This window comes from Lithobates pipiens, unplaced genomic scaffold (genome assembly GCF_037356315.1).
Source record: "Lithobates pipiens isolate NorthernLeopardFrog02 unplaced genomic scaffold, aLitPip1_a1.2 Scaffold_1, whole genome shotgun sequence".
Classification (NCBI taxonomy): Eukaryota; Metazoa; Chordata; class Amphibia; order Anura; family Ranidae; genus Lithobates; species Lithobates pipiens.
In genome coordinates this window covers 109067229-109079841 of record NW_027507685.1, presented here as the reverse complement: position 1 = coordinate 109079841, position 12613 = coordinate 109067229, and the positions used below count along the sequence as shown (strand labels likewise).

Below are 12613 nucleotides of genomic sequence, written 5' to 3'. Positions count from 1 at the left end.
AAAAAGTCAAAATAAATGCAGGAACATGTGTTCTCGCTATGCTAAGTGTGAATGGGGCCTCAGGAGTGGCATATAGAAATAGCTGGTGCATTGTGGCTGGTGGAGATATTTGTCAGCTGGAATTCTGAACTTTCTGCAGCTTCACCCCCCCCCCCTTCCTCAGTCACCCCTTTCCATTAGAAGCACTACAACATTAAAACCCTACAGCCACAATTCACAGAGCACGGAGTAGAGGTCAGGAGAGCAGAGCTCAGGACTCATCAGGCAGAGAACTTCTTACCTTCAATCTTTCTTCTTTGCAAGATGACGCTGCTAATCACAGGGGGAGAGGAGGGGGAGTTTAAGGACCCACAGAACACGGGCAGTGTAATGATTTCAAGGCAGAAGCAGAGAGACAGTGTGCAGCTGTCCCTGCTGCACTAAAATCAGGATGCAGCCCGAGAATAAAGCCAGCATGGGACAGCTTGCTAAACAAAGGCACTGTAGGCAAGTAAGTAGAACATAGGGATAAAGCACAGGAGTCACAAGGCAGAACAGCCAGCTCTCCTCTCCTGCAGTTGTCCGGGCCCCCTTTTGGACTGATGAGGCTCGGGCCCCCTACTGGAGGGCTGGCTGTACTGCCTTATCAGCGGCCCTGGTCATGCAGCTGGCTCTGCCAAGTGGCATTTATCTGAGAATTATAAAGGCCAATAAGCCACAGCTCAAGGAACCCTTAGCAACCTCTGGGGGTACCCTAGGGTTCCATAGAACCCTGGTTGAGAATGACTGCTTTATATAGATCTTTTGTTATCACTAGACAGATCATCAGAAAAAGAAGAGAGGTCCTTCTTCCCCATATAGGTCTTTATATCAGTAGAGGGATCACCAGCAGGAGATCCTGATTTCTCTATATAGATCTTTATATCAGCAGAGGGATCACCAGCAGGAGGAAGGAGGTCCTGAATCCTCTATATAGATCTTTATATCACTAGAGGGGTCACCAGCAGGAGGAAGGAATTCCTGATACCTCTTCATACATGTAGATCTTTATATCACTAGAGGGATCACCAGCAGGAGGAAAGAGGTCCCAATTCCTCTATATAGATCTTTATATCACTAGAAGGGTCACTAGCAGGAGAATGGAGGTCCTGACTCCTCTATATATAGTAGATCTTCATTTTATCATTAGAGGGATCACCAACAGGATGAAGGAGGTCCTGATTCCTCTATATAGATCTTTATATCACTTGAGGGGTCTCCAATAGGAGGAAGGAGGTCCTGATTCCTCTATATAGATCTTCATTTTACTAGAGGGATCAACAGCAGGAGGAAGGAGGCCCAATTCATCTATATAAATCTTTATATCACTAGGGGGGTCTCCAACAGGAGGAAGGAGGTCCTGATTCCTCTATATAGATATTCAAATAACTAGAGGGATCACCAGCAGGAGGAAGAAGGTCCTGACTCCTCTATATACAGTAGATCTTCATTTTACTAGAGGGGTCATTAGCAGGAGGAAGGAGGTCCTGATTCCTCTATATAGATCTTTTTATCGCTAGAGGGATCACCAGCAGGAGGAAGGAGGTCCTGACTCCTCCTATATACAGTAGATCTTCATTTTACTAGAGGGGTCACCAGCAAGAGGAAAGAGGTCTTAATTCCTCTATATAGATCTTTATATCACTAGAGGGATCACCAGCCAGAGGAAGGAGGTCCTGGCTCCTCTATATAGATCTTTAAATCACTAGAGGGGTCACCAGCAGGAGAATGGAGGTCCTGATTCCTCTATATACAGTAGATCTTCATTTTATCACTAGAGGGATCACCAACAGGTGGAAGGAGGTCCTGATTCCTCTATACAGATCTTCAAATCACTAGAGGGGTCTTCAACAGGAGGACGGAGGTCCTTATTCCTCTGTATAGATCTTTATATCACTAGGGGGCTCACCAGCAGGAGGAAAGAGGTCACAATATATATATATATATATATATATATATATATAGAGATAGATAGATAGATAGATAGATAGATAGATAGATAGATATAGATAGATATAGATATAATATATCGTTATATCACTAGGAGCTCTTGAAATAACTCTCAGATCTCAGGGAAACCCTGCTAAAATGAATCCCCTTGGGGTCAGTGGGAAGCATGCTTCCTTTACAGTGGTGATCAGAATGCCACCCTTGCAGACAGCTAATAAAGATGGTTGGTTTCATGCTGCAGGCTCTGAAGGTGGTGGTGGTGTTGGTCTCTGGAACTATGCAGCCACCATCAGATGAGGGGTCAAGCAGCCAAGGAACCCCTAGCAACCTCTGGGGAAACCTTGGGTACCATTGAACCCTGCTTGAGAATGTCTGCACCAGAGGATCTCTTTTAAAAATGAAAAGTACTGCTTTCCAGACCCTTCTTGTGCAATTTTCGTATGGGCCTCTTTGGTGCCACCTGCAATGATCCCGGTAAAACCTCATTAGACATTTTTATACTTGTGAATGACACATTACTCTGGATCTGTGGATACTTTAAATACTCTAATCTTCATCTACTATTCTTGTTGTTTTACAGATTCTCTAATGATTCCTTCAAACCTGGACAGTGGTATTTGTCCCCTGGGTCAGTTCCCATGTGGCAATCTCTCAGTGTGTTTGCCTCAACTTCTGCACTGCAACGGACACAAGGATTGCGCCAATGGTGCCGATGAGGACAATTGCGGTAGGTCTAGAAATGTTTTAGTTCAACTATCTCAATTTTAAAGTTGTATGGATTGGTAGACCATGGGTACGGTCTTTAGAACCTTCTATATTCATAAATTAATATTGAGGTCCTGTAGACTACATCATAAAGTCTTTAAGGAGTTGTCCTACAACTCAGTACTGGATAAAACACAGAGGTGGTCATTAGGTGGAACGTTTACACCGTACATGAAGACCGTCTTTAGAAATTTCTTTGGTTACTGTGTTATTATTAGTTTGGATATCAGCAGTTGTGTTTTGTTTTCATATGTAATGACATACCCCCTGATCCTCATCTGTGTGGACAGTATGGCCACTTGCTGACCTGACAGAATCCACAGGCAGCTCAACTATTCAAGAAGACGCAGAAGTTGGAATCAACATAGATTTACTTTGGATGAGTTAAAGTGGTTCTGCACCTAAAAAAAAATATATTAAAAGCCAGCAGCTACTAATATTGCAGCCTGCTGACTTTTAATAAAATCACACTTACCTGTCCCAGGGTCCAGCGATGTCGGCGGCAGATGACGAGCGATCGCTCGTCTCGCTGCTGCCCCCGCCACCATCCTCTGTCAGGGAATCGGGAAGTGAAGCATTGCGGCTTTACTGCCCGGTTCCCTACTGCGCATGCGCGTCTCTTCTGGTCCCCCGCTATGTCCTGGGAACTGTGTGTTTCCCAGAACACAACGGGGGTGGGGGGGGGGTGGTGCGTCTGCGGGGGTCTGCGGCGGTCTGCCCGGAAGTGGGTGCAGATAAGATACCTGGATTATCCAGGTAACTGCACCCCCCTCCCCCCTGAAAGGTGCCGATTGTGGCACCGGAGGGGGGGAGGGATCAGATTAGCGGAACTTCCCCTTTAGGGTGAAGAACCGCTTTAAATTCGGAGGATGTTTTTCCATTATTTTGCAAATAATACCCTGATACTAATAGTTTAGTATCAGGTATACTCAGTTTGGTCCCTATACATGCATTTCAGTCCTCAAATCAGTCCCCAATGAATGCACTTCAGTCCACAGATCAGTCACCAATGCATGTACTTCAGTCCTCAGATCAGTCCCCAATACATGCACTTTAGTTCTCGGATCAGTCCCAAATACATGCATTTCAGTCCTCGGATCAGTCCCCAATGCATGCACTTCAGTCCTCGGATCAGTCCCCAATGCATGCACTTCAGTCCTCGGATCAGTCCCCAATGCATGCATTTCAGTCCTCGGATCAGTCCCAAATACATGCATTTCAGTCCTCGGATCAGTCCCCAATGCATGCACTTCAGTCCTCGGATCAGTCCCCAATGCATGCACTTCAGTCCTCGGATCAGTCCCCAATGCATGCACTTCAGTCCTCGGATCAGTCCCCAATGCATGCATTTCAGTCCTTGGATCAGTCCCAAATACATGCATTTCAGTCCTCGGATCAGTCCCCAATGCATGCACTTCAGTCCTCGGATCAGTCCCCAATGCATGCACTTCAGTCCTCGGATCAGTCCCCAATGCATGCATTTCAGTCCTCGGATCAGTCCCAAATACATGCATTTCAGTCCTCGGATCAGTCCCCAATGCATGCATTTCAGTCCTCGGATCAGTCCCAAATACATGCATTTCAGTCCTCGGATCAGTCCCCAATGCATGCACTTCAGTCCTCGGATCAGTCCCCAATGCATGCACTTCAGTCCTCGGATCAGTCCCCAATGCATGCATTTCAGTCCTCGGATCAGTCCCCAATGCATGCACTTCAGTCCTCGGATCAGTCCCCAATGCATGCACTTCAGTCCTCGGATCAGTCCCCAATGCATGCACTTCAATCCTCGGATCAGTCCCCAATGCACGCACTTCAGTCCTCGGATCAGTCCCCAAAGCACGCACTTCAGTCCTCGGGTCAGTCCCCAATGCACGCACTTCAGTCCTCGGATCAGTCCCCAATGCACGCACTTCAGTCCTCGGATTAGTCCCCAATGCATGCCCCAAGTGTTCCTTGGCTTGTATGATCTCCTGTCTGTTTTCTATGGACTCAGACATATAATGTAAGCGATTGTTTTATTTTCTACCAATCACACTCATTTTGTATTTTTCGGTCTCCTTGCACTCCATGAATGTGAAATACACCAGCGCAGTTATCGGCTCCAATGCACTTTAAATGCATCCGTCTCACATGACTGATTGCCTGGTCTTGAGATCGATTTATTCTCTAGGCGTTCACATGGAGTCATTTTGTAAAAAAAAAAAAAAAAAATGAGAATCCTGCATTGCATTGAAATCCCAGATTACAGTGCTAAGGAACAAAACATTGTTTTTGTGGGAGGCTCAGTATACTGTCAGAGCTAAACCAAATATATGAAATAAAGGGGACCTCCAGACTCTTCAGTCTCCAATGCTGCTTCATACAGTACCGTGACTTATCTCGATAGACCCGGTCTGCCAGACAGTATTGGTCACCTGCTGACTTGGCACCATCCACAGGCAGCTTCACTCTACAATAAGTCACAGAATTAGAGTCCAATGCTATTAGCTGCCGAGGAGGAGGGAGGAAATGGAAGCCGCTGTGATGACACGTTGAGAGCCGGAGAACAGGAGGCCGCCACCAGTGATGGGGGGAGGGTTATGTGTGACCGAATCTCCCTCCTATTTTATGGGGATGAAGAGTGGGAAAGTGTTCTGTAGTCCTCTCCTAGAGTGAGGGCACTGCTCTTCTCCATAGATGTAAGGGAGTATTGTCGCCCTAGGACATTGAATTGTCAGGATCGCCCGGTAAAAATAGAGAAGGAAAAAAAATTGAACAAAGAAAACTAATGCAGCCGCCACAATATTACTTTTGCAGTATATTGCATTTTTTGTGAGATTAATGTTGTTCGGGGAACCATTGAGACTTGCGGATTGCGAGAAAGTAGATTGCTTTTCAGAGACTAAAGCAAGTGTGGGGGAAAATCAAGAAAAGACTAGCAGGGGGACTAGCACTACAGCCACAGGTTTTGTGGTGTGGGTTCAGTAACTTTCTAATCCTGAAAATAGTTGTGTGCTCGTTTTTACATAATTAAAGGTATTTTTTTTTAGATATATTTTTTTTTTAAATACAAGCAGTTAAAGTACCTGAATGTGACTTGGTATCAGCGTTTTTTCAGTCCCGTGTACAGCAGGGCTGAAGTGGTGAGAGGAAGAAGCAGCACAAGAAGCCAAATAGTTTAGACGCATGCTGAATGGAGCAGAGTGGCTGAAAGATTAACTGTTCACTGTGCTGCTTTTCCTTTCACTGTCCAGTAGCAGGTTGGGGCCTCGTTTGGGATTACATTGGCTCGGAGAAAGTGGATTGAATGATGGTGGTCATTAGGATGTAACCTGGCCTTTTTTCAGTCCCCTATACAGCAGGGCTGAAGTGATGAGAGGAAGAAGCAGCACAAGAAGCCAACTAGTTCAGAAGCATGCTGAATAGAGCAGAGTGACTGAAATAGTAACTGTTCACTGTGATGCTTTTCCTTTCACTGTGCAGTCACAGGTTGGGGCCTCATCTGGGATTACATGGACTCAGAAAGTGGGTTGAATGATGGTGGTCATCAGAATGATGGTGGTCATTACAATGTGACCTGGTATCAGCCTTTTTTCAGTCCCCTGTACATCAGGGCTGACGTGGTGAGAGGAAGAGACACCACAAGAAGCCAACCAGTTCAGAAGCATGCTGACTGGAGCAGAGTGGCTGAAAGATGAGCTGATCACTGTGCTGCTTCTCCCTTCACTGTCCAGTCACAACTTGGGGCCTCGTCCGGGATTACATGGACTCAGAGAAAGTGGGTTGAATGATGGTGGTCATCAGAATGATGGTGGTCATTAGAATGTGACCTGGTATCAGCCTTTTTCAGTCCCCTGTACAGCAAGGCTGACGTGGTATGCTGCTTTTCCTTTCACCGTCCAGTCACAGGTTGAGGCCTCGTCTGGGATTACATTGGCTCAGAGAAAGTGGATTGAATGATGGTGGTCATTAGGATGTGACTGGGTATCCGCTTTTTGCAGTCCCCTGTACAGCAGGGCTGAAGTGGTGAGAGGAAGAAGCAGTGACTGAAAGATGAGCTGATCACTGTGCTGCTTCTCCTTTCACTGCCCAGTCACAGGTTGGGTCCTCGTCCGGGATTACATTGGCTCAGAGAAAGTGAATTGAATGATGGTGGTCATTAGAATGTGACCTGGTATCAGCCTTTTTCAGTCCCCTGTACAGCAGGGCTGATGTGGTGAGAGGAAGAAGCCGCACAAGAAGCCAACCAGTTCAGAAGCATGCCGAATGGAGCATAGTGACTGAAAGATGAGCTGATCACTGTGCTGCTTCTCCCTTCACTGTCCAGTCACAGGTTGGAGCCTCGTTCGGGATTACATAGACTTAGAGAAAGTGGGTAGAATGATGGTGGTCATCAGAATGTGACTTGGTATCAGTCCTTTTTCAGTCCTCTGTACAGCAGGGCTGATATGGTGAGAGGAAGAAGCCTCACAAGAAGCCAACCAGTTCAGAAGCATGCTGAATTTAGCAGAGTGGCTAAAAGATGAGCTGGTCACTGTGCTGCTTCTCCCTTCACTGTCCAGTCACAAATTGGGGCCTCGTCCGGGATTACATAGACCCAGAGAAAGTGGGTTGAATGATGGTGGTCATCAGAATTATGGTGGCCATTAGAATGTGACCTGGTATCAGCCTTTTTCAGTCTCCTGTACAGCAGGGCTGAAGTGGTGAGAGGAAGAAGCAGCACTAGAAGCCAACTAGTTCAGAAGCATGCTGAATGGAGCAGCGTCACTGAAAGAGTAACTGTTCACTATACTGCTTTTCCTTTCACCGTCCAGTCACAGGTTGGGGCCTCGTCCGGGATTACATGGACCTAGAGAAAGTGGGTTGAATGATGGTGGTCATCAGAATGATGGTGGTCATTAGAATGTGACCTGGTATCAGCCTTTTTCAGTCCGCTATACATCAGGGCTGACTTGGTATGCTGCTTTTCCTTTCACTGTCCAGTCACAGTTTGGGTCCTCGTCCGGGATTACATTGGCTCAGAGAAAGTGGATTGAATGATGGTGGTCATTAGGATGTGACCGGGTATCAGCTTTTTGCAGTCCCCTGTACAGCAGGGCTGAAGTGTGAGAGGAAGAAGCAGTGACTGAAAGATGAGCTTATCACTGTGCTGCTTCTCCTTTCACTGCCCAGTCACAGGTTGGACCTCATCTGGGATTACATGGACCCAGAGAAAGTGGGTTGAATGACGGTGGTTATCAGAATGTGAATTTTTTTGCATTCCCCTGTACAGCAGGGCTAAAGCCGTGAGAGGAAGAATCGGCACAAGAAGCCAACCAGTTCAGAAGCATGCTGAATGGAGCAGAGTGACTGAAACATGAGCGGATCTCTGTGCTGCTTCTCCTTTCACTGTGGGTTGAATGATGGTGGCCATTAGAATGTGACCTGGTATCAGCTTTTTTCAGTCTCCTATACAGCAGGGCTAAATCGGTGAGAGGAAGAAGCAGCACAAGAAGCTAACCCGTTCAGAAGCATGCTGAATGGAGCAGAGTGACTGAAAGATGAGCTGATCACTGTGCTGCTTCTCCTTTCACTGTCCAGTCACAGGTTGGGGCCTCGTCGGGATTACATGGACTCAGAGAAAGTGGGTTGAATGACTCTGGTCATCAGACCTGAGGACATCTAGTGGCAGAAAAAGGTAACACCAGGGTAATCTTTACAGCAAAACCCCATTTTATTTGATTTTTTTTAATTAGTTATTTTTTGGCTGCTATCTGTGCAAACCAAATGATTAAAAAAAAAAATCAATAGCGAAAGTCCCCCCCCTTATCTCCTCTCCGTCAGCAGTGCCTAAATCACCTGGATAACATTGGCTCACTTAGGGAGAGTTGATAAGATGCTCTTTTCAGATGTTCAGCATTCCAGCGGGGTGACCGCACACCCCATTCGCAGCACAAAATGATCATTTTTTTTCAGTATCTTTCAGAACTTTTTCCATTTGGCCGTAATGTAAACACCAGCTTTATGGGATGTCGACAACCAAAAAAAAAATGCTTAAAATAGTTTCGGCCTAAATGGGCTGGAAAGGAAATTACACAACAAGTACATAACATGAGCCATGAGCCCGGCACCACTTGCAAGGATTTACGAGCCGCAATAAAGGTGATATTTCATGTAGATGGATAAATTGTTTTGATTTGATAATACGCCATCTGCAATGATCAACACTGATTCATTCCGGGGGGAGGGGGGGCGCATTAGCCATAAACTGTACCGGCTGAATTTAAAGGAGGTGTAAAGCAAACCACGAACCTCTCACAGAAGCTTTAACATGGGCGTGACAATTCATATTCCATCTTTTTAAATCTGGAGCTTCAGTAAAAAAAAAAATGTAAATAAACTTTTTTGAACTCGTGAATAGATCTGAATAGCAGAAGTACAGGCTGTTCACAGTATAGCAGTAAAGGACTTGGTAGAAGTGGTGAGCTGTCTCCAATGCAACACCGGCCAAGAAGGTCTCTTTTTCGGGGGCTGGTCCTCTTATTGGGTGACAACACTCTATCCCTGTGTCCCAACTGTGCTCCTGAGTTGTCACACTCAATGGACTACAAGCCACGTTACACAGACGTGGTCCACCGTTGTCATCATCAGGCAGGGCTGGTGCAAGGATTTTTAACACCCTAGGCAAAACCTCATATTGCCACCCCCCGGCTCCACCCATGACCCCACCCCCTTTTCCCTGTCAATGTAAACCCCACCTTTTTAAAGGAAGTGCCCATCAAATGCAGCCTCACCAGCGCCCATCAAATGCAACCTCACCAGCGCCCATCAATGCAGCCTCACCAGCGCCCATCAAATGCAGCCTCACCAGCGCCCATCAAATGCAGCCTCACCAGCGCCCATCAAATGCAGCCTCACCAGCGCCCATCAAATGCAGCCTCACCAGCGCCCATCAAATGCAACCTCACCAGCGCCCATCAAATGCAACCTCACCAGCGCCCATCAAATGCAGCCTCACCAGCGCCCATCAAATGCAGCCTCACCAGCGCCCATCAACCGCAGCCTCACCAGCGCCCATCAACCGCAGCCTCACCAGCGCCCATCAACCGCAGCCTCACCAGCGCCCATCAACCGCAGCCTCACCAGCACCCATCAAATGCAGCCTCACCAGCGCCCATCAAATGCAGCCTCACCAGCGCCCATCAATGAATGTTTGCTACCATTCATTCGGGAGTCGGGACACAGACACGTGCCTCCTTCACTGCTGACACTATGTGCGAACAGAGCGGCGACTGCCTGCTGATGCCGAGACTTGGCTGCTTGCTGCAGAAAGAAGAGAGTAGGAACACAGTGGCCACGCACCCTAGGCAGCAGGGCGCCCTAGGTGGCTGCTTAGTTTGCCTAGTGGTAGTGGTAGCGGAATCTGCTTGTCATGTGTACTGTGCATGTGCAGTACACAGCGGACACTATCCAACAGGGGACAGTATTTGACAGGACACCCCGGCCCTGCCGTCAGCAAACCCAACCCTGAGAAATGCCATGAAGTGGTTGCAAAGATGCTGCAACAGCACTAATGTGGAATAAAGATGAAAAACAAGAAAACCATAATTTTTTATTTAAAAAAATACAAATAAAATAAATATATATATTGGCTATTGAGGAAGATCTGTTGACTGCTAGAAAAAAATGGCATATATTCAATTTTTAGATAAGCAAAACTTGAAAACCTGGGGGCAGACAGAGAGGAGACATGGAGGTGGAGGAATGGAATGAAGTAACATCAATGCACAACATCTCTGTTTATACAATCAGGAAATGTATAATGGACTGCAGATCGTGACCTCTCCTTACTACCTATCTCTGCCTCTGAAAATGTACATTTCTCTCCTATCTTATCTCAATTAAATGGAATGTGTTGTGGTTTAATGTATGCTATCTTTATACTCACATTATTATTATTATTATTATTATTATTATTAATGTTATTATATTCAGGGCTAATAATATGTATCATTTTGTAGAATAATAATGTTATTATTATATTCAGGGCTAATATGTATTATTTTCTTGTTTATTATAGTGACCACAACAATCATAATAATAACAAATACATATTAGCTCTGAATATAATAATAACATTATTATTATTATTATACAAAATGATACATATTATTAGCCCCGACTGTAATATATATATTTTTTTTTTTTAAACAATAGAACGATTCATATTATTATAATAATTTGTATCGTTCACTTGTTGTTTCATTTTTCATTTTTATTATATTCAGGGCTAATATGTTATATTTTTTCTTGTTATTAGGATTGTTATTATTATTATTATTTTCAGGGCTAATAACACAGTGAACCCGGAAAGTATTCACAGCACTTTTCCACATTTTTGTTATGTTACGGCCTTATTTAAAGAATGATGTAATTCATTCTTTTCCTCAAAACTCTACAAACAATCCCCCATAATGACAATGTGAAAAAAAGTTTCTTTGAAATCTCCGGCTCCTACCATGTAGACAAGTATCTCACAGGCTCCTCCCATGTAGATAAGTATCACAGGCTCCTCCCATGTAGATAAGTATCACAGGCTCCTCCCATGTACATACGTATCACTTATGGGAGGAGTCTGTGATACTTATGTACATGGGAGGAGCCTGTGATACGTGTGTACATGGGAGGAGCCTGTGATACGTGTGTACATGGGAGGAGCCTGTGATACGTGTGTACATGGGAGGAGCCTGTGATACGCGTGTACATGGGAGGAGCCTGTGATACGTGTGTACATGGGAGGAGCCTGTGATATGTGTGTACATGGGAGGAGCCTGTGATAGTTGTGTATATGGGATTTTTTCCTTTCTTCTTTTTAATAAATTTGCAAAGATTTTAAACAAACTTCTCTTGCGTTGTCATTATGGGGGATTGTTTGTAGAATTTTGAGGAAAATAATGTGCTTTGAATACTTTCCGGATGCACTGTATGTATCATTTTTCTTTTTGTTGCTGTTATTATATTCAGGGCTAATAATATGCATTATGTTTTTGTTTTTATTATCATTGTTATTCATATTATGGTTGTTGTTGTTGTTGTTATTAAGAAGAAGAAGATGACTATTCAGGGCTAATATGCATCATTTTGTTGTTCTTTTTATTGTTGTTATGATTCTTATATTTAGGGCCGGTTCACACTGCAGGCGAGGCGAGGCGACTCCGACTTGCCTCGCCGCGACCTGCCGCGACCTCAGCGGCAACTTGCAGATGACTTCTGTATAGAAGTCAATGCAAGTCGCCCCGAGGTCGCCCAAAAGTAGTACAGGAACCTTTTTTCTGAGTCGGAGCGACTCGAGTCGCTCCTCTCAGAACGGTTCCATTGTACAGAACGGGGGCGACTTGCGAGAGCGAGGCGAGGCGAGTCGTGTCGCCTCGCATCGCCCGCTGTGTGAACCGGCTCTTAGGGCTAATAATATGTATTGATGTGTTGTTGTTGTTAATAAAATCAATGACAAAATAATTAATATTATTAGCTCTGGATATAATAATAATAATTATTATGTAGTTATTTTTAATTATTAATATTATTATTTAGAATTTAGAGGGGGGGGGGGACTTTTAATATGGCATTAACATGTTAAAATCTTCTATGACATTTTACTAATTGGGTTTGAAAATGTAAATACCCTCCATGGGAAGGAGAGAGAGGGGGGGCAGATCCAATCTATGAGATTTTAGTGATTGGGTATAGCTCTCTGTGTTTGTTTTATGTGTTCTGGTCACCATGGGGTTGATTTACTAAAACTGGGGAGTGAAATATCTGGTGCAGCTCCGCATGATGGCCAATTGGCTTTTTAACCTCAGCTTGTTCAATTTGGCTTTGACAATAAAACCTGGAAGCTGATTGGTTTGTTTGCAGGGCTGCA

General features: G+C 45.0%; 1 protein-coding gene across 1 annotated transcript in view; it reads left to right on the top strand.

Annotated features, from left to right (window-relative positions):
• The window catches only part of LOC143964037 (relaxin receptor 1-like), a 213937-nt gene that overhangs the window by 123237 nt on the left and 78087 nt on the right, over positions 1-12613 (top strand). The window contains exon 2 of the mRNA XM_077473781.1: positions 2549-2695. Within this exon, the coding sequence (XP_077329907.1) occupies positions 2549-2695 (147 nt within the window). The remainder of the gene's footprint in view (positions 1-2548; positions 2696-12613) is intronic.